At 31.0% G+C, this 20,849-nt stretch overlaps 1 protein-coding gene across 2 annotated transcripts in view; it reads left to right on the plus strand.

The window, feature by feature from the left end:
* LOC124357190 (zinc finger FYVE domain-containing protein 16-like) overlaps nt 1-11,062 on the plus strand; it is a 36,398-nt gene extending 25,336 nt beyond the window's left edge. For both annotated transcript variants that reach the window (XM_046808717.1, XM_046808726.1), the window contains 7 exons: nt 1,074-1,224; nt 3,532-3,636; nt 5,178-5,337; nt 6,404-6,632; nt 9,190-9,310; nt 9,439-9,597; nt 10,508-11,062. In XM_046808717.1, coding sequence (XP_046664673.1) covers nt 1,074-1,224; nt 3,532-3,636; nt 5,178-5,337; nt 6,404-6,632; nt 9,190-9,310; nt 9,439-9,597; nt 10,508-10,666 — 1,084 coding nt within the window. In that variant the 3' untranslated portion in view covers nt 10,667-11,062. The remainder of the gene's footprint in view (nt 1-1,073; nt 1,225-3,531; nt 3,637-5,177; nt 5,338-6,403; nt 6,633-9,189; nt 9,311-9,438; nt 9,598-10,507) is intronic.
* The last annotated feature ends 9,787 nt before the right edge of the window (nt 11,063-20,849 follow it).

The raw sequence follows: 20,849 nt of genomic DNA on the forward strand, positions 1-20,849 counted from the left end.
AGGAATTTTATTATCTCAAACATTTTATCGTCAAGTTAAATATTTAACTCTGATAATTGTCTATTTAGATGAGTCCAACACTTACTGTAGTAGTTTGTATTTTATTATTTAAATTGGGTACAAGACAAACATATTTTTTTCATTCATTTGATAATAGTTTTGTGTGAGAATTTTGCTTGAAATTAAAAGTAATACCAATTTTCTTGGCTTGGTAATAGATGAAAATTTGAGTTAAGAAAACAATTTGCAAGTGATATTGTTTTAGTATGATTCTTGGATTTTATCAGGCTATTTAAATTATGTTTTTGGTATCTAAATACGCAATTACATTTATTTTTGTGTTCGAAGATTAATCATTAATAGATTAAAATCAGGGTATTTATTTACAATACCGTGACCATGAAAAAATGGACTTTTTTTCATGGGTTGGGCATTTATAGCCAAGTGTTATTATCACAGGTGCATATAAACTGGGGGGAAAGTATATCATTGTATTATATTGATGCCTTTCGGGCATTATTGCATTAAAGATGGAAAATAACCGACAAAATTTTGTCGAACAACACTTGGAGGGTTAAGGATCAGGGGCATCACGTGATCTGGGATTCGACTTTTGCAAGCTCGAGTTAATTTTTTTTCTAAAAGAGCAAGCAGTGCGCAGCACTGCGCAGCGGGCAGGCATCGTTGACAGGATTAACGTCATCATTTCAGTAAAATTGCCAGAGGTACTGTCAAAAACAGAGTTTTCAGAGGATTTCAAAAAAATCGTAACTCCTTTGATTTTCGTTGCCGACGAATTTTTTCTTCACTATTTTTTTCAGGAAAAATTGTAGTTTTCAGGAAAAAAAAATGAACATACCTATCCATGGTCACGATTTTGTAAATTGATACCAAAATCAGTAGGCCGAAATAGAGCCTTGAAGAACACCTGATTTTCTTGTTCTCAATTAAAAAAATAATAATGTTTCATGCATCACACAATTCTGCACAGAAAGATTGCAGAACATTCTAGTTCTCTTGTCTTCTTTAAATTTTGTATACTATAGACTGAATTGATTATGATCTTATCTCAGGTGGGAGACACCCTGGGCCAGACTATTTCCCATCAGGTTAGTTCTACGAATGGGTGCAGAGTTCCGCTACTATCCTTGCCCCTTGGTCTCTGTGCGGGATCGACCGCCTCTGTACACAGAAATTGGACACACCATCATTAACATTCTAGCAGTAAGTTACTTTGTCAAGTAAAATTAATATCTATTTAGTTTGTTTCTCAATAGCTGACATGTACTTTATATAATTCAATTATTTTGTATTATTGTCCTAGCGGATCAGGTTTCAGGTGATTCAATGTTTATTGAAAATTAAATTAGCCTATTGCCATTTATAAAATTGTAATGAATACATACATATATTTCAACAGAACATATATACTATTTTTGTGTATATAAATACTATTGGAGAGAGACATTTCGAAGAGGAAAAAATATATAAATATTATCACAAAATTATATATTTTAAACCCTGTTCGATTCTTTTACTATGTAAACACAATTTAAAGAAGCAAAACAAACATTTATGAATTTAGAAAAACCTATTAAGAATTTTCCTCATTACTTCTAAGGTTTTGTTAACTGAATAAATTAAAATAAAAGCGATTGCTCAGTGTATATTCAATAATAATCATATAGGGACATTTCAATATTTTAAACTAGTAACATATGCCAAATGTCGTGTGTTCTCTCAATTCTGTGGGATTCTATAGTAATTAAAAAGAGACCCTGTTATATATATATTTTTCAACACTGTTTCCTTTTAATTTGCCTCTTGCATCTTCTGCAGTGATAAGATAGTAATTTATTCTTGCTGTAGATATTTGTTATCTTAGTGACTCATGTCATTAGTACTGTTATCAGGTACCTCATAAAGCATTGTAAAGCCTTGGAAATGCAACATATGTGCATATATTGCTCATTTTAAATACTGTTAGTTTTAAAGAAAAGAGGTCAGGTGGGATACTCTTATAAACTCAGCTTAGATATTTTAATAACAGATTTAATATCCAGTAATATGCAATATGGAACTTTGGCTGTAAAACCAAGAAAATACAACAGTACAAGAAGGCAGACTTTTCTAAAGTTAACTAAGTAGTAGTAGTAGGACTTAGTAAATAGAAATTAAGTCGCCTTTCAATTATATCTATGAATCAAGTATATTAACCCTTTGAGTGCTGGAGCATCGCTGTCAGCGATCCCGCATTATATGCAAGAAATGCCAGAATCGCTGTTAGCGACTTCTGCAGTAACGCTTATATTTTATATAGTATTTATCTAAATTGGCTCAATGACTATTCATACGCATTCCAAAGGCTTCAACGTAACTTTTAATGTAGGTTTTGTTGCATTATGGTTAGATTCTGATTTTTACGGCGGTTGTAAAGTGAGCGTATCAGTCGCGTTTAGAATCGGCCGCTATGCGGACGAGCCGTTACGTGTTTTGTTTGCGCTGCTGTTTATTTCACAAATGATATTGAAAGTTTTTAAGTGTAAATGGGTTTGTAGTGTTAGTATCTTCAGATTATTTCGTTTGTGTATGTTTTTCTAGTCTGTGTGTAAGTAGAACAATGACAGCCGTGAGTTACGGCGATCGTAAGCATCTAGTACTTTACTAAATACGTTTGTATAGTTTTTGTGTTTGTTCAGTGATATTTATAAACAATGAGTCGTAAAAACATTGCTGACAATGAAGACCTAGTATTGCAGGCATTAGATTTAAGCATTATCAGTGTAGACAATACACAGAGTGTTAGGTTAGGTTAGAAAATTTCTAGTTTTGTAGTGGTTCATATTTTCATATTTATTTTCCAAACTTTATAAGTATAAAAAAAATGTTTACATGTGTTTTTGTAAAGAATTAAATGGAGTATAAGATAGAATAACTAAAAGTGAAAAAATAAAATATTTCATAATACTAAGTTGTGTCAAAATAAAAAACTAAACGTTTTTGCTCATAAAGTTTTTGTTAATGATTTTTTTTATTTGTATAAAAACGTTAAATAAGTGATCAATGTATTATATGTATAAAGAAAATATATTTATCTAAAAAAAAAAACAAAAACCCAAGACATTATACCAATAAATAAATTTGTTATGAATTTTTAACCAGACCCTTGCAGAACCAGGCATTTTCGCTCGGCATTTTATGCATACCATATAACAAAACGCTGCGGCACTCAAAGGGTTAAATATAGTAAGCTTTATATGAGGGAGGATCAAAAAGTTTTGCAACTAAGGTATAAAGAAAGGTGTTAAAAATATTAAACTAATTTATTAATATTGTCCGTTTAACCCCTGTACTGTGCAGCTAATATTGTGACTGAATTATCATTGATAATGCGAGGAAATACATGTTTTCTTTGTGCTGAATAAGCTTTTCATCCTGGAATAAACTCTTAACAAGGGTTTTTTTTTGTACTATACTGAACCTAAATCCAATAAGTAAGACACATCTACAGTGTACAATTTCTTGTTTCAGGACTTCCGTAAATATTCCTATTCTCTGCCAAGTGTAAGGGGCTTAGTGATTCACATGGAGGACAGGCAGACGACAATAAATATCCCTCGCAACAGATATGATCAGGTAAGTAACAATCTATTTGGTGCTAAACAGATACTTATTTTAGTTTTATTTCTACATGGCATTTGTGGGTTAAGTATATATTTAAACTAATACAATATGAAATTAATGATGATTGGCAAATACATATTTATGGTATAGTACATTTGTTGTCATAATGGTTTGGTTTGATACAAAACTTTGTACCTCGGCTTAGTTCATTTTGATACAGTACAAAGTGCTTACAGTTCAGACAGCATGCATATACACTATTTTCAAAATAATTTCAAGAAAATATCATGCAATTAGCTGTGTTTGCTGTCACACATTAAATGCAATGATATATTATTAATGTTAATTCAAATTTCAAGAATATTTTTAAGCCATTATGATTATAAAAAAACTGAAATTTTATCAACCATTTTATTTGAATTCCCAAAGGGAATATAAAACAAAATGAAATAAATATAAATAATATAAATCATTACAATTGGTTTTTTAACCCTTATAGTCACAACTATTTTAGTGTAATGATTTGATTTATGTATTGTTATTAACATCATATTTTCGTTATCTTTTCAACCCAGTTTGTATTTTCTTTGTCAATTACCTCACATCGTTCTATAACCTATCAAATTTTTTCACTGGTCTGCTTCTCCATTTTGGATTGTTTCATGTGTTACAGTGTGTGAGAGAGAGAGAGAGAGAGAGAGAGAGAGAGAGAGAGAGAGAGAGAGAGAGAGAGAGAGAGAGAGAGAGAGAATTTTCTTTATTCCAAAACATACATTGAGCTACATTAAATGTAAACATCAACTGTACATGAATAGCGTCAATAACTATAAAAATCTAAAACTAAAACTAATACTAAAATAAAACTCAATATATTCCTAGTATACTTGTGATTTCAAGCTGTTGTTGTTGTGCTTTTATAAATTCAATTGTGTTTTGGTTCCTGTAAAAAAGATTTTAGTTGAAAGAATCATCTTTCTTCTGAAGATAAGTGAAACGTTTTCAATTAATTTTTAGTTCTAATCAGTGAAACCCAATTTATAAAATAAAGTACTGATTTACCATACACTTGAGGGCAAATATTAATTACTGTGTAATAATTAGAGATGGGTTAATACCGGTACTCCATACTTCAATTCTTAGTGGTATTGACAATTTTCGATACAGCAGTTCTTTCCTTTTGATTCCGATAGGAATATTTTCAAGTCTTCAATTATAAAATAATTAATATTAACAGAAGTGCTTAAGCTTGAAATAACATGGCATGTTGTGTTGAAGCTTAATCTTCAAGTAAGTCTATTCGAGACCAACAGCAGATTGCTAAAACATGTTACTTATATGATTATTGTATTGATAAATGTTGTAATTTTTAAAAGAATATTCTGGTTACATTTTATATTGTATATACTTAAGATCACGAATTGTCACGTCTGCTTTATCAGCTGATTGGCAGTACACAAATTATAGTCATTAAGACATGTTATTGTCGTACTCTCTTGACTATGGTGACTTGAATCTCCCGTTGCCTGTACCTGTAATGGTTGTTATGTCACCAGGTAGTTCGAGCCCTGAACAATTCCAACGACAGCGTGTTGGCTTTTGGGGCCAACTTGAGCCTGGCTGCTGACTCTCATCTAGTGTGTATGCAAAGCACAGAGGATGAGAATACCTCCTATCACACCCAGGCCATCAACATACACAACAAGCCACGCAGAGGTACTGGCCATCTCATTAATGATTCATCCAAGTCTTTCCATATTGCATGAATGTTGTAGCCTTATTACCAACACAGTGATTAGGGTTAATTGTACTACTACAGGGCCTGAAGGATATTCGTCTTTTTGTAGTCTATGTTCAAATAGTCAGTTATCATTTTTGGCTGTGTCCGTACCCATCACTGAGAAGCTGGAAAAATTTCATTTCTACACAATATCTAAAAAAAACCTGCAGAATTGAAATTTTCCAAGAAGCTTTATTTCTATATTGGCAAGGCTGAGTTAGATGTTTTTGCATGTCACTCCAAGAGATTTGGCTAAGCGTTAGTGAATATTTTTACATCGGTCTTATGGGTAACAATGGAGGCAATGAGGAAATAGCATAATAAATAAATGTGTGATCAAACTTATCATATAAGATTTTAACATGTGAAATTTTTATTCATAGAGTAAATAAGTAATGGAGTGAAAAATCAAAGTTAAAAGTTGGTGACAATATTTGATTTCAGCGCACTCTTGTGTTGTGGTACCCTTCATAGATTATTTTTCAAATACTGATGAAACTTAATTAACAAAAATTTGAATAATTGTATTATGTAACAAGATATCTTGGGAAGGATGCCATCTGTAGACTTTAAATTTTGCATGAAACTTGATTTCTATGTAGAAAAGTATAATTTTTATGATAGTGCAAGACTATCTATGAGACTTGACTGAGTGTAATTGAAATCTAGTAGGCTGGCACAATATCTCTTTTATCTGCTTGAGAGTTTTTTCTGAATCATCTATGTGTTTGCAGGACATAAATAAATGAAATCAGCTATAAATTTAAAATTTTACATGCAACCTCAGTGAAACTTGTTACGCGCAAAGTGGTGTACTATATTCAACCTTGTATTACTATAGTCCGTTCTACCAGACTTTTGAGAAATAGTTTTTAATGGAAATCTCAAGGAATCACCTTTTAAATCAATGATCTTCAGTCTTTATCTAAATAGGGATCTTTTAAGCCAATAAACTTAAGCAAACAGGATTTTGTAGTAAACAACTCCTCTGTAATGTTTCAGTGACAGGAGCCAGTTTTGTGGTGTTCAATGGTGCGTTGAAGGTGCCTGGGCTTGCTGGCAAGTCCAGCATCGTGGAAGATGGCCTGATGGTGCAGGTGCCCAGTGAGACGATGGTAGCACTGCGGACAGCGCTGCGGGACATGCGAGACTACTCTATTGGCTGTGGTCCCAACGCAGAGGAGACTGTTGTGTTACAGTGGACTGCAGATGATACCAACTTCAATATTGGGTATGTAGTAATCTCTTTCAATATAGTAATCCTCCTTTCAAACCCTTGTAGAAAACATAGAAAACAGGATATAAAACAAAATTATTCTGAGTTGTTCTTCTGGAATGGATGTTTTTTTCTCTGGAGTTTATGAGCCGGATTAGTTAAAGCCAGCCCAAGTCAAAATTTGTATAAACCTCAAGTTCAAGCATTTAAGTACTCAATATTTTTTCAATAATTTATAGTATCTATAATTTTATAATATATTAAGAGTATAATACATAGCACATGCTCAATCCAAATTATTAATTCTGTAGGAATCCATTTGATAGTTTCTAGATACACTAAGCCTTGAACTTACAGTTAATAATAAAATAATGTAACCAGGAGATTTTTAACACTCAATCAATTGGTATTTTCAAGAACATTGACTTGATGTAAATTATATATTGGGGCAAGAAGAATAAAATTAGATTTTGGGAACCCTAAGGAAAGTAGTAGAAGTAGTCTAGAATATGATAACTGAACTCTAGGAATAGTGTCTCAATGGCAATAAATGAGGGAGGAAGGTGACTATAATCTGGTTGTGAGCCTAATTTATGGAAACTCACAGTTGAAACTCCAATATCCTGTGACTGATATGAGTCATGTATCACGGCACTGTTGTCCTTAGATTAATACACACTTGAAAGTGAATATTTTGCAATAACATTTAATACATATTTATAAAATTCTAAATGATATTGTTGTATCATTTTGAATTCTCCACAAAATTTTACAAATGACATTTTAATATTAGATTTCTCTTTAAAGTATGAATTTTTTATTTGGATGAATGATTGTCAAATAAACTTTAAAATGAAATACTTTTCACTTTTGTGAGAAAATGGTTAGGTTGGGTTAGAGGTTAGGTAAGAGATAGGTTAGGTTAGGTTAGCTTATGGATTGTCAAATAAACTTTAAAATGAAATACTTTTCACTTTTATGAGAGAACAGTGATGGCTTTAATATATTCTACATTTGCACCAATTTCCCATATTGTGACTTCAAACCAAAGAAAAGAATAACATTTATAGTTTTGTGGCAGTAGTACATTAAATATTACTCTAGAGTAGCATTATTATGATTTTTTAAAGTTTTGATGTCTCAGAAACTAAGGAACTTTTACCAGGATTATATTTTGTTCTTTGGATGTCATTAGCTGACCCATCACCCCCTTGAAACATCATCGTTGACTTATGGGACATTTTGTATATTCTTGTTCTTTTAATTTTTATTTGTAGCTGTGGTTCCCCAGGTTAAGTGTTAGAGAGGGCTTCTTAGCCCTAACTTTGCCTGGTAAAATAAGACATTCTTTGATTTAGACTTTTTTTAACTAAAGTATGTATTTTCTTTTTAAGAACATGCAACTGAACATTTTGTTCATTTTAGATTTTTAAATATAAAATGTTGGTGTTCTGTTGGAGTGGTATAAAACAATGCAATTATTTGTGATACTGATTTGTTAGTTTCAATGTCATGCCATTTTAAATTGTATCTTTTCTAAGCAGTGATCTACTGCATATTTTTATATTGGTTGTGAATTCGCCAACATGTTCTATTTTACTGTATAGGTACAGCACTGTGATCTTATTTGGTTTGAATATTGGCTAATATGATGCAGATGAAATAAGTTTTGGATGTTTGGAGAAGTCAGTGGGCCACCAGGCTGCCCTTGCTTCCCAAATGTAAAATCCAAATGTCTTTTCTTTAGTCTTTGGTTAGTTCTGTTGAGATTCATCGGAACAAATAAAAGATCCATATTTAATATAAATTTGTAAATACAGCTTCAATCTCATAATTGAGAATAAAAGTCAATTTAAGTGTGAAATTAAGTAATTTCATATTTGATAATCAATATCAACTCATGTCTAATTAGAGAATGAGAATCACCTTTATTCATAATCTTTGAGATTACAAATGGCGTCAGGTTTAAAATTAGTAAGTGACTTTACAATTTGAAGTAGTTAAAGGAGTAAGAGATATAGTGCTTAAATGCTCCTCTGCATGTATTCTTCTAGCGACTAGAAAGAATGATTCCGTAACCACTTTTGTAGAGCAGTCTTTAGAGGTTTTCCAGTCTTGAGTTACAGCTCTGGTGGGAGGTGGTTATGGATTTTCCTTCCCATGTAGGATGGTTTTCTTTCATACATTTGAAGGTAGTGATTTGGGAGATTGTAAAGTCCAGTACGTCTTGTGTGATGTTGATGGATATCTCCATTTTTGGGGAGTTCTGAGCTGTCCACATATAGCACCATTTCTTGATCCAGCCAGGATCCTTACAGCCTTTTTTGCTAGGTTAGTATCTTTTGGAGGTTTGTTGCTGACATTCTACTCCACACAACCAAGTCTGTACCTCAGTTGAGCTTAAAACAAAGAGAAGCATGTGGTTTTGGCTGTTGCAGTGCTGCTCAGTGATTAGATTGGCTCGTTGATGTACAAGCCTGTGTTGAGTTTTTTTTTTAAAGATTGTCAAGGTGTGGGGTCCAGGTCATTTTTTCATCTAGAACACATGCTCTTAATCAAATTATCTGTGCAGGGTCAAAAGCTGTGTTGATGGAAGACCTCTAGACGGCGTGCCCTCCATCCGTGTCCACAATGGTACTGACTACTCCGGAGGCACCCGCATCATCAGGTGGACTGAAGTCTTTATTTTGCAGGTAATAAATCCTTATTTTTTAATATTAATTTTCTGAATTTAATGTAAAAGTATTTTAAGTAGTGAACATTTTATTTTTACTGTACTTGTTTGAAGCCAGTATGAAAAGTAGTTATGGAATTTGTTCAGTGTGAGGATTCTGACCACTCTAACGAACCATTGGACATCAGTAGACTGTCTGAGTCTATTGCACGAGCTACCTGCCTTGCCCTAGTGCCTCTGTTGGATCTGTTGTCAGCAGCCTCGCTCACCACGCTTGCTGTGCGAACCACAATACACCCGGATAACGTGAGTCTCTCTCTCTTTCTCTATTAGCTCAAAGGAAAAATTTACAAGATACAAACTAGTCTGTAATAACTGATGCCTCTCAACTCTTGAGATGTTTGTTGCTCCTGGTCTGTGCAAGAGTACCTTTAATGTGGTCGTGCTCGATTAGACGTTGACGGATTTCCTTGACAAAAGTACCGATGGAATTGTTATGAATATTACAAAACATTTGTATCTTGTAAATGTTGTATAGCTATACTGGTTTTGATGTTATTTGACTTTAAACAACTTCATCCGATGCCATTTTGTTGATATTAAAACAAATCACATAATTATTTTTGTGAGTTATTTTCATTTTATAAACCTATGAGCAAAATGGCAGCTACCAGCTTAACGACACATTTCTTGACCTATCTTTATAGAACATTGTTTGTTTGGAATCATGAGTACTACCAGCCACAGATGTTTATGTCACCCTTTTGTGAACACTGTATATGTGCAGAGTGATCAACTCAATGAGGTCACCATTGAGATCTCATAAACTATTAATTTTACACCAAACTTTGCCATTTTCCAATATGGTAGTCAACTTCAAAATTTGTACGGAAACCCCTATTTTTTCTGACGGATTTGGGTTTTATATGCGATTCTAAGACTTATTGATTCTTCATGTTATTTTGATTTACCGTTTAGCCACTAGAAGCACAGAAAGTTTCAGAAACATTTTAGACAATTATTAAATAAGCATGTTTATCATTTGCAAACAATAATATCTCACATGAAGTGCAATTTTTTCAGTGGATTATTAAAAAGCTGTTGCAATTGCACACGTACTTATTTTGTTCAAAAAACATCCTTCCTTGAGTTGATAACCCTTTATATGGAATACACATTATATGGATTACACATACACATAATGTGTTTTGGGCAGGTGGGCTACGAGGCCGGCAGCAACGGTGAGAAGTTGCCGCCCCTGTACATGAAGAGTCTGGACGATGAGTTGGTAGCAGTGGTCCACCAAGCTGCTCTTGCTTCCCAAGAGAGTCCTGCCGTTCTAGAACTCATCTTCAGGATTATGGAACAGGGATAAGTACAGCTGCTGTGTTCTGCAGTATTGAGTTGACCTAATATTTCAAAGAGGCCTAAATCTCACATCATATACTGTATAAATCTGAAGATGGAATTATTCATCATAAAAAGACACTTAACACAGTGAATACATGCATATGAAATAGTGTAATTACCTAAAAGGTTATTTAACTAAACTAGTAAAAATCATATTAAATTATGCCTTTAGAAACAAATTATTATATTGTCATGCAAACATTTCCACGCATCTCTGTCTTGTAAATGTAGTGAATGAATTGACATAGAGAGATCCAATTGTAAAATAATTAAAGTTACAGAATTGCATTTTTAAATATTTTAATTTTTTACGTAATAACTACTTTTAGGAACCAATTCAGTAAATACTTTGTGCAGCATCGTCAGTTAAATTTTCTTTGTGTAACTCCTGTAACTGTAAAGGAAAAACTGTGCCAGCACACTAACCTGTTTGTAACAAGAGGACACGCACCAGTCTGCTAAATCTTTATTATTTGTGTTTTTCAGTAAATCAAAATATTAGTATTACTAGATAGCTCAGCTCACTGTTCTGTGATTGTTACACAGTAACATCGTTCCATATATTGTTGTTTGTAAACTCTTTCAGTAAGTGTTAGGATACTGCATCATGTTTTATTGTAATAATATTACTTCAAAATGTTTTTAATTAATACACATCTGTAAAACTCATGAAGAAAACAAGGCTGTAGGATCGTTAGTGGATACCTCACTGGTCGGGAGTATTAGGAATTATAATCGTAAATTCCAGAGTTAATACAGAGAGATTGCTGACTATGGATTGTTACTAGGCAACTGTTGCTTGGAGCTCAAATCAGACTTCTTATACAACCCAGAGGAGATCCTTAGAAACTCTGATGTGTCAGCAGTCTGACTGACATTCAAAACCTATCGGGTTGATAATAAGATCCTTATTCTCTTTTATAAAATTCTCACATCTCTGTCACAGGCAAACTTAAAAAGGAAACCTGTTTTCCTAAGTAAACTATCTGGCTTATATAATACATAGTACTATAGTACAACCAGAAAGAAATTGAGCAAAAATGCTGTTCCACAAACTCAAGCTTATGCAGAGAGGTTGGAGTTGTGATTAAGAGTGGAAGCCAGATCACCATTTAATGTTAGTTCGGTAAACAAATACTACTATCATTTTATTCACTGCATCCCCCCCTCCCCTGTTGTGGTCAGCAAAGTTTTGTGTGTTGTAGAGTGGCACTGACGGAACTCTTGACCAATAAAATTGCAATTTATTCACAATTCATTAAACACAATTTAAATCAGTGTGAAAAACGTAAATTGGCAAATTACTGTACAGTTTTTGTGTATTTGTGAAAGGCCCATCAAAAAATGTGAGCGTTTGATAACACTGATGGTTCTTTAAGTAAATAAAAAGTATCTTAAGTATTTAGCATTAACTGTACCTTTTTTGCTGTGTCCCCAGGTTAAGTGTTAGAGAGGGCTTCTTAGCCCTAACTTCACCTGGTAAAATAAGACATTCTTTACTTTTTTTACTTTTTACCTTCGTAATGACAAAATTTAAACAATTTGAAAATCGGGAATCGTACTAGGTCATTCATTATAAGTACAAGTTTTGTCAGACCGTTTGTATTTTTATTGTAAAGAGAAATTAAAAAAGGTCGTGGCTACTTCAAAAGTTGTTGTGGCTAGTTTTTAGTAAATTTATTTGTTGATTAAAAAAGCAGCAGTTGTCTAGTGCAGTAAAATTAGTTGAGATAGAATTATTTGGAATAAAACACTTAAAGTTCATGTGTTGGCCATGTTTAAATTTGAATGCTAAAATAATCCTCTACATTGTGATTACCATATTAGACATTATCAGTAGTGTCTTCATACTACAATCAGGCTCTTTTTTATTTGATAACTAAGCAAGTCAGTCACTAAATATAATTTTGCTAAGCTTTTGTATAAATATTAGTACATTTTTAATGCAAAATATTCAGTTGCTGAATAAAATTTATACGAGGTATGAATTCACAATACTTAAAACTCTGAAAAAGCAGAAATCAATGCCTCCAGCATAGGATACTACTCATTTCCCTTATTCTATATTTAAAAAACCGATAAATTGTACCATTGGTCATTGTGCTATAAACACTCGTGAAATTATATGTTACGGTATACATAGTAATAATATTTGTACTTTTGTATAAAATAATGTCCTCTTGTGAAACATTATTTTTAAATCCATAAAATAAAGTTTTAATTTTTTTACTAAATTTTTGTTAATGTTTGGGTTGAACAAAATTACATGATTGGCCGAAAGTTAGAATTTTACACAAGAATCTTTTCTTGACTATTTGTGATGGAAAAACTTGTAATTTTACAAATTTAATATAGCCCTGATCTTAATATAAATCAATACACTAATAAGATAGCAAGCGAATTGGAAAAATAGCAGCGAATAAGATATTTTTAACTAAAGTGGCAGCTATCTGTGAGAATTCGTTTTGAAGCGTCTTTTCACTTATTTTTAAATATTCTCTTTAATTTTTTCCCCCTATTTTACAATATATTACGAGTGTTCTTTTGATAAAAATATATGATAACGAATGTAAAAATAATTCAATATATTATTATTATTGTTTATTAGTAGTACTATTATAAACATGTAATTAATTTTTACACATACGTTCAATTAAATATTTTTTATTTGAAAAATGTGAATAAATTATAATATTTTAGTTATTTTTTAATTATAAATTATGTATAAAGTGTTTGGATTGTTGAAAAATTGACATGTTACCAATTTATTTGAATCTCTTGTAAGTGATAAAGTAAACTAAGTGACAGTGAGGTGTAATTTGTATTTATTGTACAGGTGCTGTTTCAAGAGTTTTTAGAATTTGTAACAAAATGTTATTCTACTACTATGTGTATTATTTTTATGTAAACTATATTGTTTGAATTTTATCTGTACTGTTTTAATATAAAAGAATTTATTTGCAAAACAACATGGAGTTGCATAAGTATGGATTACCTTAATAGGTATCAGAATGAAGGCCGTGTAACATTGTATAGCAATAATAGTAATTAATAGTGAGTATTTAATAGTGGTTTTAAGTGTAGCTTTATTTTGATTAAGTTAATCTTCTAATTATTAAACTATAACATCTTTTATTAATGGCAATTAGCAAATTAAACCTATGAGGAATTTGTTATCAATATATGTAAAGTTTTTTTTAATAATGGTTGTTTTGTAATTGTTATTATGTTCATCAATCTAAACAAAGTTTAAAGTGATTAAAACATGTTATAAAAATAAATAAGTTATCCATTGTGAACTAATTTGTCTAATAAATCTCAAGGCCGTACTACCAATGAGCACTTCTGGACAAATAACACCTGAACTTTTCACTGTTTCATAAAAGTTGTCACTGGTGTAACAGGTACCACCATACAGAAAAAATAATGTTTTTCTCTATCTATATTGTTAAGAATAGCAGCTGTTAAGACTGCTATGAATCTGAGTTGTTTTCTTTTATTAGTACACGATACAATGTCACTAGCATTGTATAATTCAAGTTTTTTTTCAGAACATTTGTTATTAAATGTTTAACCCTGGAAGTGTCTATAAGAAATTCTAAAGTGTGCACTGATTTTTTAGGGGATTTTTTACAGGGTGTCTGTAAATTTTGTATAAAATCTTATGGATATTAAGTTTGATATCTAATTTTTTTGTTAAGAATCAGAGAATAAATACTACATAGTTTTGAAGTATATTATAAATATTTATTTTTACAACATATTTAGTATTTTACATGTAAAAAAAAGATATATATATATATATATATATATATATATATAAAATTATCTGCATTATAATAAAATAAAAGATGTTTCAACAGTCCAATATAGCTGAATTGTTGGAAATTTAGTTGCGAACACAAAAATATATAGTGTTATGAGATCCAAAAATAAAAATGGAAATAATTGTTATGTTTTTAGCGAAAAGAGCAAAGTGGAACATTTTTACCCATTTTTAGTTACTAAGTAACACACTGCGATAAGCATGATAAATTGACTCATGCAAATTAATATAAGATGTTTGGAGTCGATCGCACTTTGGAAATTATGGGTTGACACCAGACAGGTTGATTGACACTTCCAGGGTTAACATTAAACACATTAACATATATAATTGCACGTACTGATGTTGATATAATGGCTCTAATTTAAGTTTGTACTATACTGTTCTTTTAATTTTAAACTGTGTTTATCATAGTTGACATCTGTACGTGGTACTACATTATTATCAAGTTCCAGTATGTATTGACACTTTTTTTAACTGTGAGTGCCAGGTTTAAAAAAGATGCACACTAATTTTTGTGTGAAAAAGCCATAATGAGCTAAATAAAAACGTGACTTCTCGCATTTTTCACCAATTTCATATGCAGGAAATGTCTTTTGTGGTGAACGTAGTCACCAGTCATTTTGAACTTCTTTGTATTTCGTGTCAGAGTTTTAACATTTAATTTGGATATCAATTTGTATTATAGTGCAACCCCTCATATGCGACCTTGAAGGCAACAGGCCATGGTACAGTAAAAGTAAAGTAAAGTCTTATTTTACCAGGGAAAGTTAGGGCTAAGAAGCCCTCTCTAACACTTAACCTGAGAACTAACGGCTTAAAGGTGACTTCCGAACCACCACTGGGTTTTTTGCCGGGCAGGCTGACTGCTTGCAAGGACAGGATCACTCAGCGGTCACCCATCCAAGCAGCAGCCACGCTCGACGTTGCTTGATCCGGTTATCTTGGTTGGTTGTATAGTAAGAACAGTAAAATCGGTTAACCTGAGGAGCAAAGAAAAGCCCTTTTCAACAAACAGCACACAGTCTGTATTTGATGAAAAACATTCATGTAGTAATACGTATACAGTATTAGTTAAATAATGTTTAACTAAAATGAAAGTATATACCACACTGTACACAGTAACTAATTGAAAAAAATCTGAATAGGAAGAAAATATTCTGAGGGGTCAGTTATGTTGAGGTTGGATATGAGGGGTTCTAATGCATCGGATAAAGTGTTGATCTATATAAATAAAGATGATGGCAACTACGTATTTACCTTATGGTAATTTTTGTAATGGCTTATTTTTTACAGCATGGATGTTTTGCAATATTAAAAATCATTTGAGTGTGTAAAAGTTATATATTAATTATTTTCATGATCATATTTTATGAGCCCTCTTTGTCCTTGTAATTTACAAATTATTATTTTGTTTCCTTAATTATATAAGAATTATATATAAAAAAATCGTATTTTATTCTTATTATTATAATAGTATATATATACTAATATATATTTATGTATTATTTACAAAAAATGTATATGTATGTATGTGCATAAATATTACTAAAGTTCAAATTGTTCATATATTACACTTTTTAAAACGTGGATGTTAACAGTGCAGGATTACACATGTTGACAATACTTGCAGCATCTGTAGTATAACAAATTTTTAAATTACAGGTATATATTATGGTTTTGTTTTGAGTATCAAAAAGGATTGCATCTAATAAAACTATTGATATAAAATCCTTGATTGATATAAATTCTATGATAAATCATAGTTCTCTTATCTGAAGTCTTCTTTTATAAAATCAGAGTCGTCAGCGTAATAACTGTTCAAGCTAAATGAAATCATGATATATAGCAAAATATGAAGCACAAAAAAAAACAAGCATCTGGATGTAGCTTTGTAAACAATATCATTTAATATGGCATGCAATCGAGATTGTAGCCAGTAAAGAATTATAGAGGGTGGGGTCAAGACTATTGATATTTTCCTGTAGTGGACAGAAAGTAAGGCAAGTGCAGTAAACCGCTCATTCCCCATTTTGTTTCATAAAAAGCTCTTGACCCGTTTTGATGTTGAGAATAATCTTTCAACAGTACATGTCAGTAATACTGAATTATTTCAATAATAGTAATCATTTGCTGAAAAAGTACTTGAAGAAATTTAAAATTTGTGGAGGGGGTCCGGACCCCTTTGTTGGCTACTTCCTTGCCTATAATTATTCTAGAAGCAAACTAACACCGCTACAGATGTAACAAAGTGAAATAAAACAATAAAAATAGTAAGAAAGCGTTGTGCTAAAAATGTATTTAATAATATTCATTCTCTAACGTTGCATCATTTAGATTCTTTAGAAATTCAAACATTTCATTTAACCTTGAGCTGGCATGCAACAAATATTCGTCAAAGCAAACATCTACAAATGTGTAATTTTTAAAATATTAATCTTTTTATAAATTACTTTTATCGAATATATTACAAGAGCATGAAATATAGCACCAATATATTGTTATTTATCATTTTTTTCTATTCTGTTTACCGCAAAATACTCCGTTCAATGTAGAAAGCTTAAAGCTTACGTTTTGCGGTGTAATATGGATCGGTCTTGTTTGTTGTTTGGTAATGTAAACAAACAAGTGTTTATGTTTCAGATGAGTGTTTTTGTGATTAATGCATTATACAGTGTTTTAGACTTATTATCAACTAATTAACAATTAATGTTATTACATATTTTAAATATTTAATTGCCTAGCAACAATTGGATTCATACCAGACCTAGCAAGTTGCTTTGTCCACTACCAAGTTTGAAGGTAGGCCTTGTCACATAACTTTCTTAATTATTTCTACATTGTCACTTCCACTCAATATTTCATCGTCAAAGTTACCTTCACTCACTTTATTTTTACATTAATTGAGTATGTTGCATACAAAGTTACTAAAACTGAAAAGATCACGATTTCGAACAGCAACAATCAAAACAATCAACTTGTGAAACAGTAAACACACTTTTGAGAGGGTCTGCAAGTTTCAAAATCTAACATGTTATATTTTAACAGACCATCGATATAATAGTATACACAAATGCCACAATAATGAATATCAGGAATATTTTTCAACTCCAAAAGTATGAATTTTTTTCCACTAAAATAAAAAAGATTTTTAAAATTGTCCATAAAATCGTTAAAATAAAATATAATGAGTAAAACGAAGGGAATTTATTGTTAACCATATCGTAAAAGGTGACTATAAACATTAACTATTCATATCTAAGATATCATGTTTTGATAATTGCCAGTAATTAAATTCTGACAGAGATGCAGATTTTTAAAGTTATATAATTGACAACAGTTTCAACATAGGATATTACGTACAAAGCATTTTGTATAAATATGACTGGTAAAAGCAATATTAACAATTTATGTGTGAGATATAAGTTTAAGTAACACAAGTACAACAATGTTAAAACACCTCTCTAGTTTGAATTGTAGTTATAATAAACCAACTGGTAATGGGTAAATTTCTATTGAGTATTTTTAGTATGACACTGTAACCGGTTTTAAAAAGTATTTTTGTATGAAAGATATTTCTGAATTATACTTAATTTTCTTATTTTTAAAGCCATATAATGGTGTGGTGGCGGGTATTTGGTCTCGCCAACAGTCTATTTCCATTTCCGATCTTCATCATTGTTCCTCATCTTGTTCATATCAATAAGCACTTTGTCTTTGGGTGTCCAGGCGCTCTTGTCCCATTAGGGTTTTATTTCCTAACTTACTTTCTTATTTTGTGCCCGGCCCTCCGCAAACATTGGCATTTGGCTTCGGCTACAATGTGCTTTGACGAGATCTCTTAATTTCTTTGTTAAATTTTATTTTTCATGTTCCAATCTTTCTTACGGGACCAGAGTTTACTTAATAATTTTTTTCCAAAAGTTATAATCTTTTTCTCTGAATTCTTTTTAGAATGTATGACTTATTTCCATTCAGAAGGATTTGTTTTATTTTTTCTTTTTTTGTATGGTTAGATTAAAGCTTTGAAGAGAGGATTTCATTTAAGGCAAACATGTGTCTATTGGCTAAATTTGATTCTACTTTGGATGTTAGTTCACTGTTATGGGTCTGATGGCACAAACCGTACCAAGGTATTTGAATTCGTTAACCTCAGAAATAAAAGATGAACATTATAACTAATAAAAACTCAAATATGAGAATATGGTTCTGTATTAGATATTTCTCATGTTGTAATAATAAAAATAAACAAACGCAATATTTTATACTCGGTTATAATCAAATAATTTTTTTTATTAATTTAATTTCACCAATTAGTCCAGAATAATTCAGTATGTTTATTTATATTTGGACGAGAGATTCCTAAGATTGCATAATATAATATTTACTTTGTTTACAATAAGTGTTGGAAGTTAAAAATTTCCAAAAAGTTAAATATTTTTTAACCTTACCAGGTGGATTGGTAAAGTGCCTCCAATGTTAGGAAACACCTTTGCAACATCACATGTTCTTTTTGGTTGATTTACGAACAGGTCTGTAGGTTCCATCAATAATAGTCTTTTTTGGTGCTGCTTGTTATAGACATTGTTTTCTATATAGTGCAACGCACTGTTTTGTTCCACTGATCATCTGTTCCAAAATTGGTATTTTCCCCCCAAAATTGTTATTTTTTTAGTTGATCAGAATTATTTATTCACTGGTACCTACTCCATAAGACATGATCACACCAAAATACCTAACTTTAAAAACTAATATTGAAATATACTATTTAATCCCGTAGCACTGCGATGAATAAAGTGATGCACGGTTAATGTAATTGTTATTTCATTGTTTTTGTACCTTTGTGGTAAAGGCTCCTGAAATAACGATTTTTAGTTGGCCTTCGAAAAATGTAATTTCCTAGTGATGGTATACAATTTTTAATATTGATTAGTCTTTTGCTCTGGTGTTTAATTCTTTCGGTCAAACATTGCCCTTAAGTAAGCTATTCTGTATAGTGGCATAATTTGGTTGTAATGTACTTATAATAATAACTAATATTTTCATAATATAATTATATTTTACAAATTTTTTACTCAGATTTGTTCAAAAAGTTGTTTGTAAATTTGTTGCATTCTCATCGTACAGCTGAGTTTCTATTACTCTGTAAATTACATTTTTATTAAAAAAGTTATTTATAAAGTTTTTCTTAAAATAAGGTATAAGAACTATTAGTTGATAGTTGTTTACATTGTATGGAATAATATTTTTCCTAATAGTAGAAGATGGCCTTATTGATGTGATTTGTAAAATTAGTCTGCAGGTATAATCGTTTGTCGGTAAAATTATGCCATTGGAATTATTTAGTTTTTTTTTATTTGTCAAAACTAGGAAAATAGTTTTTAATGATTTACTTAATTAATAAATGGGATTTTTATGAAAAATTTTAGTTTATTTAGAACTTTAAAAGCTTATTTATAAGTTTCCAGAATTATCTAAAAATAATTTTGATATGTCCTTTAAACATGACCTTTGCTTTCACACTTTTGTATCTGTGGCAGTGTTAAGTCCCTCTCACTCTTTTTGTTTTCATGCTCTGTTTCATAATTTTCCCTTTCCTAAACACCCTATCATTCTTTATCTTTTTTTGAACTTCCTGTATTTGATTTACAAATAAGTTTATGTAACTACAACAGGACTTAAGGAAGTACCTGCAGACTTGTTCATGTTTAGGACTTGTTAGTGATTCTCTTATACCAGATTTTATTGTACATATAAATATCTATTTCAATACATTTCTTTTATTAATATTTTATATAATGATATTAAAGTAATAATGTAAGACGTGACGAATCATGTGACCCAGAGAAATGCTTTAGTTTTGTAATGGAAAGGAGGGTGTGTACAATGTAAATAAGAAACGATGAAAGTTTTGAAATAGTTTTTGTATATTTTGTGTAAGCTAATTTCTAGTGTAGTGTTAAAATTCAATTTGTAAAGGATTGTACAGCTATTACTAATATTTATTGTTATACTATGTCTCATTATTAATTAAGTGCAATAAATAAATGCTGAAATTATTCCTGTGTTATTGAATTAACAGTATTCCATTTCGGTTGGCGAGTATGCAAATTAAAGTTCCACCAACAAGACTGTGAGAGAAGTTTACAACAAAATATGGGAAAATATTTGAATATTCTGAATTTAAAGTTTAAACAACCATTTAATTTTGCAAGTTTTATTTTTAAAATCTCTATTGTTAGGTGTTTGTGATCCTAGACCATCCAATTATCAGATCACATACTCTTAAAAGTACTAAAAACTAATCTTTCATTTGAGAAGA

The sequence above is a fragment of the Homalodisca vitripennis genome, chromosome 1 (genome assembly GCF_021130785.1).
Source record: "Homalodisca vitripennis isolate AUS2020 chromosome 1, UT_GWSS_2.1, whole genome shotgun sequence".
NCBI classification, from domain to species: domain Eukaryota; kingdom Metazoa; phylum Arthropoda; class Insecta; order Hemiptera; family Cicadellidae; genus Homalodisca; species Homalodisca vitripennis.